General features: G+C 45.3%; 1 protein-coding gene across 3 annotated transcripts in view; it reads right to left on the minus strand.

Moving 5' to 3' along the window:
* The window catches only part of PHF2 (PHD finger protein 2), a 361,868-nt gene that overhangs the window by 16,748 nt on the left and 323,710 nt on the right, over positions 1-21,410 (minus strand). The window contains exons 19-21 of one of the 3 annotated variants that reach the window (XM_075321276.1): positions 15,733-15,828; positions 6,773-6,882; positions 2,165-2,435 (exon numbers count right to left, since the gene is read on the minus strand). The exons of 1 other annotated variant lie outside the window; for it this stretch is intronic. In XM_075321276.1, coding sequence (XP_075177391.1) covers positions 2,165-2,435; positions 6,773-6,882; positions 15,733-15,828 — 477 coding nt within the window. The remainder of the gene's footprint in view (positions 1-2,164; positions 2,436-6,772; positions 6,883-15,732; positions 15,829-21,410) is intronic. One more of the 3 variants, XM_075321278.1, reaches the window with a different exon arrangement.

The following is a 21,410-nucleotide window of genomic DNA, read 5'->3' on the forward strand; positions in this document are numbered from 1 at the left end:
GGAGGCCTGGGGAGGCTGGCTGCATTATTATACATGGAGGCCTGGCGAGGCTGGCTGCATTATTATACATGAAGGCCTGGGGAGGCTGGCTGCATTATTATACATGGAGGCCTGGGGAGGCTGGCTGCATTATTATACATGGAGGCCTGGCGAGGCTGGCTGCATTATTATACATGAAGGCCTGGGGAGGCTGGCTGCATTATTATACATGAAGGCCTGGGGAGGCTGGCTGCATTATTATACATGGAGGCCTGGGGAGGCTGGCTGCATTATTATACATATAGGCCTGGGGAGGCTGGCTGCATTATTATACATGAAGGCCTGGGGAGGCTGGCTGCATTATTATACATGGAGGCCTGGGGAGGCTGGCTGCATTATTATACATATAGGCCTGGGGAGGCTGGCTGCATTATTATACATGGAGGCCTGGGGGGCTGCATTATATATGGAGGTCTATGGGGCTGCATAATAAACATGAAGGACACCTTATACGTGGACTAGGGGTGCATTATACATGGAGGAGTATGGGGCTGTATAATACAAAACGAAGGACACCTTATACATGGAATATAGGGGTGCATTATGCATGGAGGAGTATGGGGCTGCATAATACAATATGAAGTTTTATGGGGTTGTGTTATAATACATATAGGACTATGGGGGCTACATTATAATATATGGAGGATTATGGAGCCTACCTTATACATGGACTATAGGGGTGCATAAAACATGGAGGCCTATGTGGTGCAGTATAATATATGGAGGACTATGGGGTGAATTATAATATATGAAGGGTTATGTGGGACCCTTTATACTATATGAAAGGCTATGTGGGGCCATTATAGTATTTGGAGAACTATATACAAGGGAGGACAAAGATACAAACAGGGGATGGGAACGTTTTGTGCTGAGGGAAAAAGGCTCTTTCCCTCAGCACCCAGCTTTCCCATGTTGTGCTGTACATCTTCTCTCAGCACCCAGCTTTCCCATGCTTTGATATGGGAAAGCTGGGTGTTGAGTGAAAGATGTATAGCAGAGCATGGGGAAGCTGAGTGCCGAGGACAAGATGGATATCAGAACATAAGAAAGCTGGGTGCTGATAGAGGGATTTCAGATCATGGGAAACCTGGGTGCTGAGGGTAAGAGCCAAGTGTCAGCGTCATTATCCTGTACCCCAAGTGTTGGTGTACGTAGAGAGGGAGGGGGCCCAGGTCTGAACTTTGCAGTGGGGCCCATCAAACTCTAGTTATGCCACTGCATATTAGGTCCTATATATCCCAAAAAATGATTCCTCCGCACACAAATACAGTGAGCTAAAAAAAAAAAATAATTTTAAAATGATCAATGGCACAGGATAAATCAGTGCTGAGGACCTCGTCTGGTACAAGTCAGGAAAATCTGGTGCTGAACACCGAGAGAATTTCCCGGTAAATGTGTAGGGGCCGGTGGAACGCCTCTCGTCTCACTCATGTTAATAAACTCAGCCATAGTCACATTACCCTGCTGTAGTGATACCACTACATCAATCATAATTGACAAGCTGCAGCGGTGACATCACCACTGCAGCCAATCACTAGGTTCAATGGCTTATGCTATGTACATGGGCATGACAACTGAGCTCAGTGATTGGCTGCAGCGGTCGTGTGCACTGCAGCCGGTCACCAATAGGAGCTGATTATGTCTACATGTTGGGGGTTTGTTAGCTTGTCTCAATAATGCACAGACATTACATGGGTAAAGATTGGGAGACTTACAGAATCTGCAGAAATCCAACGACCGGCGACACTGACCCACCACCGGTGGGGAACGCATCCAATGTGCCTACCGTCTCGTTGGCTTTGTTTTGATTCCACTGATTGTTGCCTCTTTCCTCATATTACGGTAGCTTTCTATACTGGTCCCAGTGCGGAAGTGGGGGATATATGGGGGGGAGAGGGGGTAGAACTGTGTGCGCATATGGGCCTCACAATGTAACAATGGAAAACATACAGATCTTGGCTCCGATTGGCACAAGTCCCCAAACTGATTGATTATTTAAAAACACTATGACCATTTCCCAAAACCTCCCTGGAATACCACGAGGCGACGGGACCAGGGTTTGGTACCACCCCGGCAATACTCGGACTCATTGCTCAGGTACGTCCAGCATACACTCCACACGCAGGTTTACCTTTGGCAGCTGAGTTATTTTGTGAAGACACAGACGGTCTCCTTTGTGTGAGGAACACCCCGGGGGCCATAGGCTGAGACCCTCTGTTTACTTGGGCTACACCAAACGTGCTGACGCCGGCCGTGTACTCGTGGTCTGTTAGACTAGTGTCCAGAGGTTCCAGCTTTGTGGCTTCGGGAGAACTGCTTTCCTGACAAAGAATATTTGTGTTGTTGGGTGAAAGCTTCTTTTTTGAATTCTTTTTCTTCTTGACTTTTTTTTCCTCCTTTAAGGAAGCAAATCATTATCATGAGGCGGCCTTCACACAAGGATCGAAGCGAACAGCTGAGCAGAGACTTAGAAAAGAAACATCCACAGAGGGTGAGGCCAGAAAGCGGAGGCTGACTATTTACCGGGCTGTTACGTTAATAGCGGGGTCTAGATTTGACTTTGGACTTTTTTTGGGGGGGCACAAAGGAGCCTAATGGACTAATTAAATTTTATTCTTATTTAAAGGGACCTTTTGATAGAGACTTTAGGGTCCTGCTATTTGCTTTCACAAACTAAAGGCTGCCATAGACATCAGACTAATGTTGGCTGAATCCTCCAATGCCGATAGGTTCGGCCACCAGTCTAATGTGTATGGGGGGGCTCCGAAAAGATCAGCACTTTTACATATGATTTCAGACTGACTATCCTTTTTCTCTCTTAGGCTATGTGTCCACGGTAGAATGTACCTGCGGATTTTTCTGCCTGAAAATCCACGACTTTCGCGGTAAATCTGCACCCGCGGATTTGCCGCGGATTTTGATGCGGATTTTTTTTTTTTTTTTCCCCATTCAAAACCAAAAATCCGCACCAAATCTGCACCAAACAATTGACATGCTGCAGATTTTTCCGGATCAAAATCCGCGGCAAATCCGCAGCGGAAAAATCCGCAGCATGGACACAGCATTTCCAAAATGCCATTGAAATGGCTTGGAAGTGCCGCTGCTGCAGATTTTCGGGAAATCCGCGGCAAATCCGCGGCAAAATCCGCGCAAAATCCGCAGCGTGGGCACATAGCCTTCAGGATAAGTCGCAGTTAGAGACAGCTAGCAGCGCTCCTGTGTATGGCGGGGGCGTCGGCGCTGACAACGGCCGGCTAAACGATCCCTCATTGTGATGACCGCTATATCTATGGTGTATGTGAGGGCTGAACACTCTCTACAATTATCTATCACAGATGGCAGTACACAGCTTCACTCTACGGGCCATGACCTCGCGGAGTCTCCGACATCGGGAAAGACGTCATCTTGAAGACTCTAATTCCAGTTTTCTCACTTGCCTGTCAAAAAATCCTAAAAACAAAAATCCCGTTTATGTTGTACGTAATCTGTAATGTACAACCATGGAACACGGACCATTTGTGTTTTTCTAATAAATGGCCACCACTAAGGCATTGTCTTTAGGGCGTGGTTACAGCTCAATGTAATGGTGGAGAGTGGAGTGTCAGCTCCCTGCTCCACCACTCTCCTGGGCCGTCTGAGGCAGGAGGCGCAGTCATTTAACGATTTTCATAGGTGGTAAGGTTGAGAGTAGACACAAGCCATCGAGTTACCCTTAAGACTACATTGCGCTTCCTGCGCTGGGACACGACGCACGGAGTAGAGCCGCTCATGGTGAGCACGGGGCAGGGTGACCAGCTATTTTTATTTGCCAGTAAGATGGAGCAGAGAAGCACCGGATAGGAGAAGGGGGCGCTGTGGGACATTATACTTGTCTGTAAGGGTGGGGTACTGTAGGGGCATTATTTTTGGGAACCATACATTCTTGGGAAGACACGGGGATGAGAATTTTAAAGCCTGGGGGGATTGTAGAGACATTATATAGGGGAGTTTTATTTAGGAGGTCACTATGTGTGAGGAGCATGGTGGAGGCATCATTGTGCGGGTAGATTCCATAGGGGCTTCATACTGTGAAAGCATTATAGAGGCTAAGTGGGAGGGAAATCCTAATTTGCCTGTGGCAGGGGCATCATACTGTGTGCGGGGCATAGTGGGGGAGCCATACTGCCGGGGGCTATAAAGCTATGTGGGAACAGTAAGAGACTTAACGGTTTCTGCAATGGAGTATAAAAATGACTGACAGGGGTTAACTGTTTTACTCTGCACCCGGCACACCGTGTGTCCCTGATTCCTGTCCTTCGGCTTCTGCTGCCGCTTTGCTTCATCGGGCCAGATCTAACTAACTCGTCAGGTAGATCCAGAATATGATAATAAGTGATAGTAATTCAGCAAAAATATATATCTGCTACTTAAGAAATACACCGTAAATAAGGTACATCTAAAAATATATCCAGTCCTCATCACCTATAACATTACATATCCTGACGAGGGAAATGGTCCGCTGCCTGCTCCGGCTCCATCACAACTCACTACGATGACAGAACAGTCATTGTTTTATGTTTTGCCAGGTTTTCCTATAATTAGAGAATATTGTGCTGACTGCAACCCAAGAGCCCAACTATGCAAATAAATGACTACAGAAAACTGCAGCTGCTTCTTGGGTCCGATAGCTGCTGCAATGCTTCTATCCGGGGCGCAAAGTGCTCCGGCCACGGAGGAGGAGAGCCGCCAATTTTACAAAATACTTTCCCTTTTATACCCACTATTTTATTCATGCCAAAAGTGAGCTTTACTTTAAATATATATAAAATACATGCATCCATGTGTATAATTATCAATGATAATCTCCTTATTTGCAGACATTTACAAGCACCGGGGACAGGAGCGTCCCGTATCCTAACCCATTCTACGACACTATAAATCTCTACAGGATGGAGAATGGGATCGCCGAGAACACGAGTCACATCGGCGGGTACAGGACACCTACAACTATCAGAAACATATTTACTGTGTCCTCAATCACAAATTACATTTTTTATACTAAAAATGGAAAGAAGAAAAAAAATATCGTTTTCTTATACATTCTGGATGCATTTTACCCCCTTCCATTCATATTTTTTCCCTTCCCTCAATTGAGAAATGTAAGGGCATAAAACCAGTCTCACTAATTATTTTATTCCAATTGTCTCTCCAGGAAAGGAGACAAACTCTAGCGCAGCGCCACCTATTGGAAGTAGCGATCCTAAAAGTCAAATGTGGATTTTTAACAATCCTTTGCATATGACTTAGGATATATAAGCCAGATCAGAATCCCAATTAATTATTTTATGTGAGGTTTAGAAAAAAAAAATCCAGAATTTTGCGTAAAAATAATTGAAGGGTTTAAATGATTTTTTTTTAAAAGGAAAAGCAAAAAGGGAAAGGAAAAGGAGCAAAGAAGGAAAGCAAATCAGATGCAGACGCAAGGAGCCGAGCAAGGCATAACAATGCAGATGGCGGCTGCGGCTTCTCCACAGCTTTAGTTACTGACTTTTTGTGCTTTGATTCCCTGCTGCTAAAGTCCCTATTATTGCCAAAATCACGTCATCCCCTAGATAAAGTGAGGGGCCCCCAGGTGCTGGCTGTGCTGTACAGAGGGGGAGACCCCAATCATGGCGGTGGCTGTATTTTACTGTATTTCCACGACCCTTGAGTCAATTCTTTGCCCCACTCCTCACCGATTCTTATGGAGGGGGAAAGCCCGTTTCTATGGTGGGGCACGTCCTTGCTAGTTGTCTGCCCCAATGATGTAATTTTCTGGCCGGTGAGACCCTATAGAAAGACGGCTGAGAAGATCTGAGATTTATCATAAGTGGGACCTTTTATTATTGGAAGGTTTCAATGGTCGCCGGTGTCCTCATGTCACATCTGGGAAAACCCCTCATTACTACATTATTGTGTATTTATTTAAGAGGACATTAGAAAGTTAAGATATAAAATAATTATGTATTTTTTGATGAAATGTTCTAACATTTGGGCAATCGCATCCGAGCCGTGGTGAATACTGTATATTATTTAGCCAAATTGAAAATGTTTTTATTCCACATCCCCTCATTACTAATGCATCTATTATGCACTGAACAAACTAGAACCACAGCACCCATTTTTCATCAGCTGAACTCTAAGATCTATTTTTTTAAGACTTTTACTATGGACACAAAAAAACCTTTCTCTCAAATATTGGTCATAAATGTGTGTAAATCTGTGTTAGTGACCTCGTGTGTGGAGATAATCCATCACCTCACAGGTGCGGCAGATCAAGATGCTGATTAGACAGGATTATTGCACAGGTGCGCCTTAGGCTGGCCACAATACAATATTGGGATAGTCTGGGGGATCAGTCAGTATCTGGAGTGACCACCATTTGCCTCATACAGTGCAGCACATCTCCTTCACATAGACGTGACCCAGGCATGGATTATATCTGGAGAGAAGGGATCACTAACACAGATCTACACAAATTTGTGAAAAATATTTAAAAGAAAAAGATCTTTTGTGTCTATAGAAAAGTCTTAGATCTTGGAGTTCAGCTCATACGAAATGGGAGTAAAAATAAGAGTGTTGTTTGTATTGTTGCTCAGTGTATACTTTGTATGAGCGGTGTGGGGCTACCCTGTGTGTGGTCTCGGGGGGTCCTCCACTACGGCACATCACACATACGTCCGGGCGGTGTAAAGAGACCGTGGCTTTGTCTCACCTGCTGGGATAACTTGGCTGCCGCAGCTGCAAGTCCGGTTTCAATAGAGGCAACTCTCGTACCTTCCCGGATAGGTCTGTCCTGCCGCGGTATGGAGGGGCCGACTCTTGCTAAATAATAAACATTTAATAAGGAACCGGCATGAATATGATAACATGCGAGGACCTTACAGGGTCAATCAATTCACAAGACCTGAGGGCGGTAAAAAGTGTAACCATCATTTTATTGTTTTTTTTTATTTTATAAATCAATAGTAAACATGAAAATAAGCAACATTGTAATATATTTTATCAGCGAAATTTGCTTCTTTCTCCTCCTGGACTGATCTCTCATCCTGAAAACTCAATTCCCGGGTATAATGTCCTCAGTGAATATGGGCTTTTCCATTACCGAGATAAGAGATGACAGTGCTTGGGCTACATTCACACTTGCGTTGTTTTACATCAGTCACAATCCGTTTTGTGACCAATGTGACGGATGCATTGGAGATTGTGGTACAACTGATGGGACGAATCCGTTAAAAAAACGGATCCATTGTAACAGTTTGTATCAGAATCCAGCGGTGGCCGCGGGTAACCTGAGTGACGTCTCCGCTGACAGCGCGACTCACTTCAGTTGCTGCGTGGAGCTCACAGTGAGCGGCGGTATTCTACGGCCGCTCCTGTCAGCTTCCGATGTAGCAGAGCTGGATGCGTCGTGGGGCATCGTGTGGATTACGCCGGACCTGCAGGGGTGTTTGGGGATTTTAATAAAGTGGTGAAAGAGGGTGATTTTATGTCTTTTATTTCAAATAAAGGGTTTTTTTGTCAGGTGTATGTGTTTATTTACTTTTACTTACAGGTTAATCATGGGGGGGTGTCTCATAGACGCCTGCCTTGATTAACCTAGGACTTAGTGGCAGCTATGGGCTGCTGCCATTAACTCCTTATTACCCTGACTGCCACCGCACCAGGGCAATTTGGGATGAGCCGGGTAAAGTCCCGGGACTGTCGCATCTAATGGATGTAGCAATTCCGGGCGGCTGCTGGCTGATATTTTTAGGGTGGGGGGCTCCCCATAACGTGGGGCTCCCCATCCTGAGAATTCCAGCCTTCAGCCACGTGGCTTTATCTTGGCTGGTACCAAAAATTGGGGGGGCCGCACGTCGTCTTTTTTTTTTAATTATTTATTTATTGTACTGCACGATATAGACCAGCCCACTGGCGGCTGTGATTGGTTGCAGTGAGACAGCTGTCACTCAGCGTGGGGGCGTGTCTGACTGCAACCAATCATAGACGCCGGTGGACGGGAGAAGCAGTGAATACGAGATGGAATAATGAGCAGCCGGCATTTTCAAAAGAGAAGCCGCCGGAGCTTTGTGACAGCCGTGCAGCGCCGCGCCCGTGATCGGTGAGTATGAGAGAGGGAGAGACCGACCGAGAGAGAGAGACCGACCGACCGACAGAGAGAGCTTTTCTAACCAGAAAGGCCACATTTGAGCATGCTCTGTTGCTATAAGACGGAACCATCGGCGGAATCAGTCATTTGACAGATTGGACAAATTCAGGCGCCCATAGGCTTCCATTATAACCAAAGACTGATGCCGACGGAGTCCTGCGCACTGCTTTTTTTTCGCCGCTACAAAAAACGTGACATTCTGCGTTCATACCGCCCAACGGTCAGTCATTCCATGACTGATCCACCGCCGCCATCAGTCGCAATCCGTCCTTAATACAAGTCTATGGGGGAAAATGGAATCCTGCAAAATATTTTGCAGGATACCGTAATTCCTCAAGGCGACGGATTGTGATTGATGCAAAACAGTGCAAGTGTGAATGTAGTCTTATAAGGTTCTATAGAAAAATGTAACTATAATGTCAGGAGAATTTGTAGCAGAATGTCTGTTTCTGTCTCCAGCTTCTCCATAAAATCTGATGAGCACCAACTGTCATCTCTTATCTCAGGAATGGAACGCACACCTATCATTGAATGCAGGGTGAAAGGTCAAACCAGGAGGAAAAAGAGGCGAATTTCTCTCACAATATATATTACAAAGTTATTTATCATAATGAATACTACTGAGTATGAAATAAACAGTAAAATGACGGTGACCCTATAATGAAAAGCTGTCACTATCCGGACATGTCTGTTCCTGTAAATAGCCGCTTTCCCCAATAATTAACACGTCTGGATAATTTTTGTACATCTCTATATTGTGCCATTCCTCCTGAATATTTCTGAATAATTTGACAAGTGGGTGTGACAATTTGCTCCTATCATGGGGGTGTGTCCATACATATTTGGGCAGTCAGCACTGATTGGACAGCATCCGCCAGTGTGGGAACATATCACCAATTAAAAACACCCAGCTGTCAATGTATCCGTGTATGTTCGGGATGAACCACACCGTATAGAGGAATTTTACATTCAGGTGCCACATCTGACCTTCAGTGCGGGTACAAACGATGACGTCCGGCCGCCGCGCTGTTTCCTGACCTGAAGTCATCAGCCTGTATCCGGTCAGGAGACTCGTGGTCAGTCCGGACGGGTCAGCCCCTACACGTCAGTCCACACCTCAGACAGTGAGACACTGATCTAAGAAAAATGCTGCAGAATTTTAATTTAATTTCATATACAACTATTTACCAAAAATGAACATGTCCGGAGAGTTACCCGTCCTCTTTATAGGAAGGCAGCACAAAATGACTGTTCAAACCAAGCACCTGGTGCACCACTGGCCAAACAGTACAATGGTCCAGTGCACCTGCCCAGTTACAAGTGGCCATCTATCCCCGCCATTCTCTTTGATTGACAGCTCTGGCTGTACAGAGGAGAGTGCAGATAGATGGAGATCAAGACAGGGGGAAGCTGCACTGAGCCGCTCAGCTGTGCAAGAGTGCACCTATCAGCTGTGCTTGGTTTGAACAGTCATTTTAAAAAGCCCCTTTAATCCATTAGAAAAAAAAAAGAAAACATAAAACCTGGTGACAGGATGTTTGTAACCATTTTCTCACATTACATATTGGATAGCCAATCTACTGTTCATTCCACCCTCCCCATAAATATCCTGATGCTCATTACTCCCAGGAGGCCATCGTGCACATAGGTTAATGTTGGACAATTTTGGCAAAATCAGGTAACACTAAGGCCTCATGCAGATGTCTGTGATTCCCGGTGTGGGCACGGACCGCACAGAATGGATTGCGTGGCACAGACCGCACATCACAGACTGCAATCCCCCATGCACTTGGAGTAACACGTGCATATATTTTGCCTGCAGCCTATAATGGTATTTAATTCTATTAATAATTTGCACTTCGTCCCTCTCTTTCAGTCTTGTTGCAACAATAGAGCTGATCTTACCAATGATTATACAAATGTGCAAGTCAGATGTATGAAATTTATTTCAGAGCCATAATTCATTCTGCCACGTTCTTGATTTACTTTTTGTACTAATCTACATTTAGATATTCCTGTCCTTTAGCAAAGAGAAATTTCTACTTTTATTGTTTTTATATAAATGGGGTTGTACCAAATTGAAAAAAACGTTGTTGCTTTCTCCCAAAAAACAGGGCTGCCCCTCTCCACAGTTGTGTGCAGTATTACGGCTCAGCTTTTTGAATACATCCTTCTTACGGCCCCTGCACACATTAGGTGGTCTCGCCTGACTCCCCCAAAGATAGGAACACACAGATCTGCTCTCAGTCTCCGCTGCTGGTGTTTATTTCTAAGGAGAACTAGGGATCAGACACTGGAAATGCAAGGACCCGATCCCTCTGACCCCCAATATCACCTATTGGGGAGAGTCAGGAGAGCCCCCATATATTACACACTCCGCTCCCATCAATATCAATGGATTCGGCCACCCATAGTCTAATGTGTATTGGGGCCTTAAGTCTGCCAGCTCCAGGACAGGTTTGTAGGGCGCACACAAATCCCATCCGAGTACCGGAGCACCCGAGCATGGCAGTGCCCACTCACTGCTAATAGATAGTTTTATTTTTTTGTCATCTGAATCCATAAAAGGTTCAAATGTAAGGGTTTGTCATCAAATAATTCTAACAATATAGGCTTAAAATGGGATAAAAATAATAAAACCATTCACAATCGGTGATCTCTGCTCCAGCACCAGATTGTCTTCCAGTGATATCACCCGATATCAGCAAAAAAAAATAAAAATATATATATCATGTGTTTATATAACATTAAAATAAAGCTCTGTAATCCCGGAAAAATGAAAATGTCAGAACTCTTAGAAACGAATATGTGGGGAAAAAATGAAAATGAATCTGTCCGGACAGGAAATGGGAAAAATGTCCGAGCGCTGAACTGGTTAAAGAACAATCCTCACCTCTGGTGTAAATATAAGGACGGGTCTGCGCTTTCCGATAGAATAAAGTTCATACATCCAACTTTTAGATCAGCGATTGCAGCATTTTTGCTATCTTGGAATTTTTTGTTGTTCTTCCCACATTTTAGATAGTAACATTTGAGATTTTATATATATATATATATATATATATATATATATATATATATATATATATATATAATATAAACACACAACTCCTGGCAAAAATTCTGACCTCCCCTGGCTCTGGAGATGTTTATTCAGTTGTTTATGTATAATAAAAGCAGATCACAGACGCCACAAAACTAAAGTGATTTCTAATGGCAACTTTCTGGCTTTAAGAAACACTAAAAAAAACATGAAAACACAATGTGCAGCCAGTAACGGTGACTTTTCAAGACCGAACAGTGGGAAAAAATTATGGAATCACTCAATTATGAGCAAGAAATTATGGAATCATCCCGTAAATTTTCATTCCCAAAACTAACACCTGCATCAAATAAGATCTGCTTGTTAGTCTGCATCTAAAAAGGAGTGATCACACCTTGGAGAGCTGCAAGAAGAGGGGGCAGAGCCGCACAGCTAGAATCATAGGAATATAGAGTGAATAAGCGAGGGTGCAAAGCCTACCAAAACAGAATATGGAAAAGAGAGAAAGCGTGTCGCTCACAGGAGCTTCATCAGGGAAAGGTCTTGACCTTGACCTTTCTCTGATGAAGCTCCTGTGAGCGACACGCGTTGGGCTGGTGCTTATTCTCTGACACATCCCATGGCTCTTATTCTGCCTTGAAATAGGCGATATCCCCTCTGGAGCTTATCCATCTTGGTGTGCTTTTTGCAATTAGGAATTACTCTTAGGGCTTATTCAGATCCCTATTATAATACCCTTGCTCCATATTTTGATATTGCATTACTACGCTTATATGTGCTTGTTCATTGCATTAGCACTTTACTATTGGATCCATGGGATAATACCCTTGCTCTATGTCTTAATATTGTACTATTATGTTTGCAATTTTATATTCATTGCATTAGTACCTTCTTCATTGGGTCCATGGGACAGGTGTCCTTGTTTTTAATTGGTTTTATGGTGTTTTGCACTCATTTGATTATAATAAATTTTTGTTTAAATGATACTTATGTGGTGAGTTGAGTGCTCCTTGCCTACTCTTTCTCTCTTTACCTTGGAGAGCTGCTGCACCAAGTGGACTGACATGAATCATGGCTCCAACACAAAAGATGTCAATTGAAACAAAGGAAAGGATGATCAAACTCTTAAAAGAGGGTAAATCATCATGCAATGTTGCAAAAGATGTTGGTTGTTCGCAGTCAGCTGTGTCTAAAATCTTGGCCAAATACAAACAACATGGGACAGTTGTTAAAGAAAAACATACTGGTAGACCAAGGAAGACACCAAAGCGTCAAGACAGGAAATTTAAAGCGATATGTCTCCAAAACAGGAAATGCACAACAAAACAAATGAGGAACGAATGGGAGGAAACTGGAGTCAATGTCTGTGACCGAACTGTAAGAAACCGCCTAAAGGAAATGGGATTTACATTCAGAAAAGCTAAACAATAAAAAAAAGACTGCCTGAAGAGAACATGTAAATTTCCACAGTCATTGATGATATCAGGCTGCATATCAAGTAAAGGCACTGGGGAGATGGCTGTCAATACATCTTCAATAAATGCCCAAGCTTACATTGAAATTTTGGACACTTTTCTTATCCCATCAATTGAAAGGATGTTTGGGGATGATGAAACCATTTATCAAGATGATAATGCATCCTGCCATAGAGCAAAAGCTGTGAAAACATTCCATGAAAGAAGACACATAAGGTCAATGACATGGCTTGCAAATAGTCCGGATCTCAATCCAATTGAAAATCTTTGGTGGAAGTTGAAGAAAATGGTCCATGACAAGGCTCCAACCTGCAAAGCTGATCTGGCAACAGCAATCCGAGAAAGCTGGAGCCAGATTGATGAAGATACTGTTTGTCTCTCATTAAGTCCATGCCTCAGAGACTGCAAGCTGTTATAAAAGCCAGAGGTGGTGCAACACATACTAGAGATGTATTGGAGGGTTCTTTTGTTTGTTTTTCATGATTCCATATTTTTTCCCCCTGTTTGGTCTTGAAAAGTAACAGTTACTGGCTGCACATTGTTTTCATGATTTTTTTAGTGTTTCTTAAAGCCAGAAAGTTGCCATTTTAAATGACTTTACTTTTGTTTAAAAAAAAGCAGATCACAGACGGCACAAAACTAAACAACTGAATGAACATCTTTAGAGCCAGGTGAGGCCATAATTTTTGCCAGGGGTTGTGTATATATCTGTGTATATATTATATATATTAGTTTTCCCTTCCCTATAAAATGCCCATTTACGTCACATTATGTAAATACATAAAATACACTGCTCCCTAATATACATATTAAAGGAGTACTCCAGACTACACTGTATAGGTGAGAATTGATGGCTTCAGGTCCCCATCAATCACCAGAACAGAAGACTTGTGCCCCATGCTCTCCAGAAGGACTTGTGCCCCATGCTCTCCAGAAGGACTTTGAATGGAACAACTAGTTGCACATGCGCTCTAAATCTGCGAGTGCCGCGCTGCGCTCCGCGGTCTTCAGTACCATAGACGTAAAACGCAGAAGCAGGGTGCGTGTGCAATCCGCTGCTCCATACATGGCCACAGTCTTGTCACCAGGGGAGAACAAGAGTAGAATGGGGGACACAGGAGGAACACAACGGGAGGACACAACGACAGGACACAAGGAGGGACACAACTGGAAGACAGAACGGGGGACACAAGGAGGGACACAATGGGAAGACACAAGGAGGGACACAACGGGAGGACACAAGGAGGGACACAACATGAAGACAATGGGAGGACACAACGGGAGGATACAAGGAGGGACACAATGGGAGGACACCACGTTGTGTCCCTCCTTGTATCCTCCCGTTGTGTCCTCCCATTGTGTCCCTCCTTGTATCCTCCCGTTGTGTCCTCCCATTGTCTTCATGTTGTGTCCCTCCTTGTGTCCTCCCGTTGTGTCCTCCCATTGTCTTCACGTTGTGTCCCTCCTTGCATCCTCCCGTTAAGACAATGGGAGGACACAACGGGAAGATACAAGGAGGGACACAATGGGAGGACAACGGGAGGACACAACGACAGGACACAAGGAGGGACACAACGGGAAGACAGAACGGGGGACACAAGGAGGAACACAACGGGAAGACAGAACGGGGGACACAAGGAGGAACACAACGGGAGGACACAAGGTGGGACACAATATGAAGACAATGGGAGGACACAACGGGAGGATACAAGGAGGGACACAATGGGAGGACACCACGTTGTGTCCCTCCTTGTATCCTCCCGTTGTGTCCTCCCATTGTGTCCCTCCTTGTATCCTCCCGTTGTGTCCTCCCATTGTCTTCATGTTGTGTCCCTCCTTGTGTCCTCCCGTTAAGACAATGGGAGGACACAACGGGAAGATACAAGGAGGGACACAACGGGAAGACAGAACGGGGGACACAAGGAGGAACACAACGGGAGGACACAAGGAGGGACACAACGTGGACACAACGGGAGGATACAAGGAGGGACACGACGGGGCACACAACGGGAGGAACACAAGGAGGGACACGACGGGAGGACACGACGGGAGGACACGACGGGAGGATACAAGGAGGGACACGACTGGAAGACACGACGGGAAGACACGACAGGAAGACACGACGGGAGGACACGACGGGAGACACAAGGAGGGACACGACGGGAGGACACGACGGGAGGACACGACGGGAGGACACGACGGGAGGACACGACGGGAGGACACGACGGGAGGACACGACGGGAGGACACAAGGAGGGACACAAGGAGGGACACAAGGAGAGACACGACGGGAGGATACAGGGAGGGACACGACGGGAATACACGACTGGAAGACACGACGGGAAGACGCGACGGGAGGACACAAGGAGGGACACGACGGGAGGGACACGACAGGAGGACACAAGGAGAGACACAACGGGAGGACATGACGGGAGACACAAGGAGAGACACGACGGGAGGATACAAAGAGGGACACGACGGGAGGACACAAGGGGGGACACAAGGAGGGACCCGACGGGAGGACACAATGGGGGACACAAGCCTTATTTTGTTGATCAATGGGTATCCTGGTGGATAGGTGATAATTCTGTAAACTGAAATACCATTTTAAACACATGAAATGGCCAACAATCCTGTCCCCACCTCCAGCAGCATTTTTTCAGTTCTTATCATCATCTGCTATATTTATATAGTAGTAGTGATGAGATTGTTAATGTTTGGTATTACACAATCCACTGCAACAATGAATCATGTGATGATTGATGGGATGGGTGCTTTGACAAAATGACAAAAATTAAATAGTAAAAAAATAAAAAAGGACCGAAAAAAGGGGGAATTATATTTATATGTTTTAGTGTTTTTTTATTTTTGTTTTTTACCTTGAGTTAGAATAAAACTCGTTCTCCACCGAGTCTGATTCTTCTCAGTCGAGTTTTTGGGATAAACTGAAAAAACACTGCTGTGCTGTAGAGGCGGTGGCAGGCGGGGGCAGCGATGCATGCTCACCTGTGGGGCTATAAGGAGCATCATCAGAGCACTTTCTCTTCCGCGATCGAGATTTGAACACAGGATTATCTTCATCTGACTCGAGAGATGGGTAAACTACACAAACAGAGATCAGTGTTACTGGAGCGTACGGCACAATCTCCAACACAAGCGCTCAGCCATCACCAGCAGTATAGACAGGAATCAACGGGGAAATATACTGCACTTAGAGGCGCTACGCAGCCGCTAGAACCAGAAATATAAAGGTCAGGGAACTGATTGGCAATTTACTAACATGGTGGAGTCATTATAGGTACTCCCAGCAGCGGGCGGCCTGAGAGATCCCATTACGCGGCTACAGAAAAAGCTGATTTGTTGTTAGCCCAGACAGTAGCGGATATTACCTAACAGGGCGTTCTAAGATCCGAAATGATTTGGCAACAGGGAACAAATGGCATAAAGTAACTTAGTCACCCAGAAAAGCGCCACCAGCCTGCGGTCCCCATTATCCTTACTGACTGGGCTCCAGCGGTGACATGTGACCGGTCTTAGCGGCAGACGGCAAAAAGCCAATGATTGGCTACAAGAACAGACTGGCCGGGCTGCCAGCACGGCTACATATCGTATACCATTCCCTTCCTATGGCCACGGTTTTTAGAAGCTTAGAAAATCCCCTTAAAAAGAAGCCATCATCGGAAAATGACCTATGATTTAAGTCAGGTCTTTGTGTTACCCATATCACAATCTGTATTAAAAATAAAAAATAGAAATCTAGCAATTCTCACATTGGCCACTAGGGATTTTTTTAACCTCTAATTTCCCGTTTCAGGAGATATGTGTACATTAGCCACTAATGAGCGTGTGCAACGGTCACTGTGAAGGGAGGGGGATGAGGTGAGCTCTTGTAAATGGTGGACCCTGTGTTATCAACCGCATATAGAAGTGTTCTCAGTCATGATACAGAAGGGGGAGGTGAGCTGTGACATCACGTGTTGTGAATCGTGGATCCTGTGATATCAGCTGTGTATAGAGGTGTTCTCAGTCATGGTAAAGGAAGAGGAGGAGGTGAGCTGTGACATCCCACTGTGAATGGTGGATCCTGTGATATCATCTGTGTATAGAGGTGTTCTCAGTCATGGTACAGGAAGAGGAGGAGGTGAGCTGTGACATCACACTGTGAATGGTGGATCCTGTTATATCACCTGTGTGTAGAGGTGTTCTCAGTCATGGTACTGGAAGAGGAGGAGGTGAGCTGTGACATTGCCTCTTGTAAATGGTGGATCCTGTGTTATCTACTGTATATAGAGGTATCAGGTATGGTAATTTTGCCTCTGATGACGATGAATCTGCAGAATTCTGTTCCTGAAAGGACTGGAGATGCAAGTGTAAAAAAAAAAGCCCCAATGGCCGGTGTGAAAACTGCAACATACTGTAACTCATTTTGCTTTTCATAAATATCTTGATATGAAAATAATCTTTCAATAAAAAAAATATATAAAAATATAGCATTAAAATAAAACCCTGATTTATACAATAAGTAATTTTGTGGTGATGGCTTCTCCTTTGAAGACTGCAGACTGCCACCTACAGCAGCCAATGCTCTGCAGACTAGTCTGACCGGATTTTATTACTTTCTCTCTGATATTATTTTTATGCAACTAATGTTTATATTTTTTGACTGGGATGGTGGTGGGGGCTTTACCAAGATATCAGCTTTTGGGGTTTTTCCTGCTAATACATTTTTCATCTATCCCCCACATAAGTGATACAGTGGGGTCAGTGAATGGAGTAGATGGTGCCCCCGACTCTGCTCACTTCTATGGGGCTGATGAAGGGGCGGCTCTTTTGCTGTTCTCCGGGTCAGTGGGTGCTCAGGGGGTCGGACACTTATCACTGGTCTTGTAGATTGTGGGACAATCCCTTTACATTAGTAATTTTGGCTCCCACACTGCTGCTGCCTGGAGGCCACGGGCGACCCCGGAAGCGGCAGGGAGAATACAGAGCCGTTAGTTTCCTGCGCTCATTTAACACTATTTATTAACTCAAAAATCTGTTTTTTAAGTGTATTTTAATATTGGCAAATAAAATGCATTAATTCTGTAGTGAAAAACCTTTTTTTTCTCTTTTTTTTAATTTTACTTTCACTGAACAGTCAAGAAGCTGCATTTTCTAAAAACAAGAAAACTATTTAGAGGGCGGCAAAAGTTAATTTTTTATAAATTATCATTTAATAAATGGATAAAATCTGATGAATGGTAATGGACATGACCGATCGCACCGCTAGACACGATGTTTCAATCATGAGTCCAAGTGCTGAACCCCCAACTGATCAGTGACGCCCCGGGACAGAAGGGACCACCGTACCCCGGTACCTGGAGTGCGCCCGCTGTACGGATCCATAGAAACAAAATGGGTATCTTCAAATCTAGCAACTTTGCTGCCTTTTTTTTTTTCTTCCACATGAAAAATGCTGCTTGTTGTGAAGGTTTTTGTTTTTTTTGTTTTTTTACATTTTTCTCAAATGGTTAAAAATGCAGCAAAAACACTGAAAGAATTGACACGCTACGTTTTGAAACCAAATGCACAGCAAAAGGAGAAAAAACGCAGCGTGTGCATGAGATTTTAGAAATCTAATTTCTTTTGCTTTACTTTAAAATGCTGCATTTTTTAGGCATAAATAAAAAAAAAATGCCGCAAAAATGCTAAGTGTGAACAAGTCCTATAGATCCGTCCAGCATCCAGGAAAGCCAATGGCTGCAGATGGGCAGACGCGTGCAGGGAAATGTCTCTGCCTTTCCGGGTCAGTCATCGTGGAGTGTTAGCACTTGGGCTGCATCAAAAGGTCACCGTGAAAAGTGAAAAGTGTTATGGAACGAAGAAAATGGAAACAACAACCCTAAATTGGTTAGTAACAGATAGATCTAAACACCTGCAACATCCAACACATGAGAACATCACAAAGGAGGGTGAAGTGACCGAATAATGAGGGCGGCTGCAAACACGGAGTGCAACGTGCGGTGTAGAACGAGGATACAAACATCAGGAAACAATAAGAGAGACGCCGACAGCGGAGAAAACATCGACACAAAATGTCTAATGATTACACACCACTGCGCAGAGAAAACAGTGACGTCTTTTCCAGGAGGAACAACAGAGGAAGATTTATCAGTATAGATGTACTAAGAAGACTGGTCCTCGTGGTTATAATGACCATGTGCAATTATGGTGAAATTAAGGGGGTCCCCGTGTCTGTGCTTATAGGGGCTGATGCCTTGGAATCCATGTTTGGCCTCTTTTCTCCCCCGTCACCCCGTGTATTCCCCTCATCCAGCCTCTACGCGGAGTCCGCAGGAGCGCGGGCGATCAATTATCTGACGCAAACATTTTCTATATCAATTATTTGCAATCTGAGTCTTCACAATTGAAGGCTGGAAGCCAGCTCGCGGTCACCACTGGGGGCAAAGCCGCAATCTATTCACATCGGACCCCGGCTGTTTCTACCACAAATGGAGCTTTAAATGAAGGCGAGCTGCGGCCTAATGTGGCGGGATCGGTGTCTCCTACAGCCGAAAGAAACGGAGTCAACAACATTAAACGGCCGAGATTCTATCAATTTCCTGCACATCAATGCAAGGAGGGGACAAGAACGACAAACTGGTGTAACCCCAAACCATGCCAGGAGCAAGCCAGCCCGTGCGAGGCTCCCGTACACCTCAATGGAGCAGGATATCCACACACTCACACCAAGACGTCCTGAAGGCCAACTGGTCCCTTTAAAGTGGATCGGTCACCTGATACACAATATTAAAGGGATATTCCAAAAATAACAAGTTGTCCCTTCACTATAAAATAAAGCACATCTTGCTGGTCCCTGTGGGGTCCGACCATTGGGGTCTTCAGCAATTCCAAGATCCCATGCCGAATAGAGCGGAGGTGCGAAAGCTCGGAAAAAGCCGTGCGCTGTACTCTACTTATCCAGGAGTTCCATAGACAATGAATGGTGTAGATACCGTGGTGTGGAGGCCATGGTGTAGATACCGTGGTGTGGAGGCCGTGGTGTAGATACCGTGGTGTGGAGGCCATGGTGTAGATACCGTGGTGTGGAGGCCATGGTGTAGATACCGTGGTGTGGAGGCCGTGGTGTAGATACCGTGGTGTGGAGGCCATGGTGTAGATACCGTGGTGTGGAGGCCATGGTGTAGATACCGTGGTGTGGAGGCCGTGGTGTAGATACCGTGGTGTTGGAGGCCATGGTGTAGATACCGTGGTGTGGAGGCCGTGGTGTAGATACCGTGGTGTGGAGGCCATGGTGTAGAAACCGTGGTGTGGAGGCCGTGGTGTAGATACCGTGGTGTGGAGGCCGTGGTGTAGATACCGTGGTGTGGAGGCCGTGGTGTAGATACCGTGGTGTGGAGGCCGTGGTGTAGATACCATGGTGTGGGGTGTTGCAGAGCTACATTCTGAGGGTCACTGTGAGTCTCTGTAGTTCGGCCTTTAACAATCACCAAGTTATCCCATACCTGACGGACAGATCTCGAAGTCCTGATGAATCTGGTGTACTTACTGTGAAATTAGTGTTTTATGAGTCCAACTCACTTTAAAATCAGTCTTTTCCAAGTGAATTATGAGTCTCCCCTAACGTGGGTTTTCAAAGTAAGTACACCAGCCTCATTCGGTCCAATGAAGGGAATTTTGTTTACTTACCGTAAATTCCTTTTCTTCTAGCTCCAATTGGGAGACCCAGACATTTGGGTGTATAGGCTATGCCTCCGGAGGCCGCACAAAGTATTACACTAAAAGTGTAAAGCCCCTCCCCTTCTGCCTATACACCCCCCGTGCTCCCACGGGCTCCTCAGTTTTGGTGCAAAAGCAAGAAGGAGGAAAAGAATTATAAACTGGTTTAAAGTAAATTCAATCCGAAGGAATATCGGAGAACTGAAACCATTCAACATGAACAACATGTGTACACAAAAAAACAGGGGCGGGTGCTGGGTCTCCCAATTGGAGCTAGAAGAAAAGGAATTTACGGTAAGTAAACAAAATTCCCTTCTTCTTTGTCGCTCCATTGGGAGACCCAGACAATTGGGACGTCCAAAAGCAGTCCCTGGGTGGGTAAAATAATACCTCGTAAGAGAGCCGTAAAACGGCCTCTTCCTACAGGTGGGCAACCACCGCCTGAAGGACTCGTCTACCTAGGCTGGCATCCGCCGAAGCATAGGTATGCACTTGATAGTGCTTTGTGAAAGTGTGCAGGCTCGACCAGGTAGCCGCCTGACACACCTGCTGAGCCGTAGCCTGGTGCCTCAAAGCCCAGGACGCGCCCACGGCTCTGGTAGAATGGGCCTTCAGCCCTGAGGGAACCGGAAGCCCAGCAGAACGGTAAGCTTCGAGAATTGGTTCCTTGATCCACCGAGCCAAGGTTGATTTGGAAGCCTGTGACCCTTTACGCTGGCCAGCGACAAGGACAAAGAGTGCATCCGAGCGGCGCAGGGGCGCCGTACGAGAAATGTAGAATCTGAGTGCTCTCACCAGATCTAACAAGTGCAAATCCTTTTCACATTGGTGAACCGGATGAGGACAAAAAGAAGGTAAGGAGATATCCTGATTGAGATGAAAGGGGGATACCACTTTAGGGAGAAATTCCGGAACCGGACGCAGAACCACCTTGTCCTGGTGAAACACCAGGAAAGGGGCTTTGC

Source organism: Anomaloglossus baeobatrachus, chromosome 8 (genome assembly GCF_048569485.1).
Source record: "Anomaloglossus baeobatrachus isolate aAnoBae1 chromosome 8, aAnoBae1.hap1, whole genome shotgun sequence".
Taxonomy (NCBI): domain Eukaryota; kingdom Metazoa; phylum Chordata; class Amphibia; order Anura; family Aromobatidae; genus Anomaloglossus; species Anomaloglossus baeobatrachus.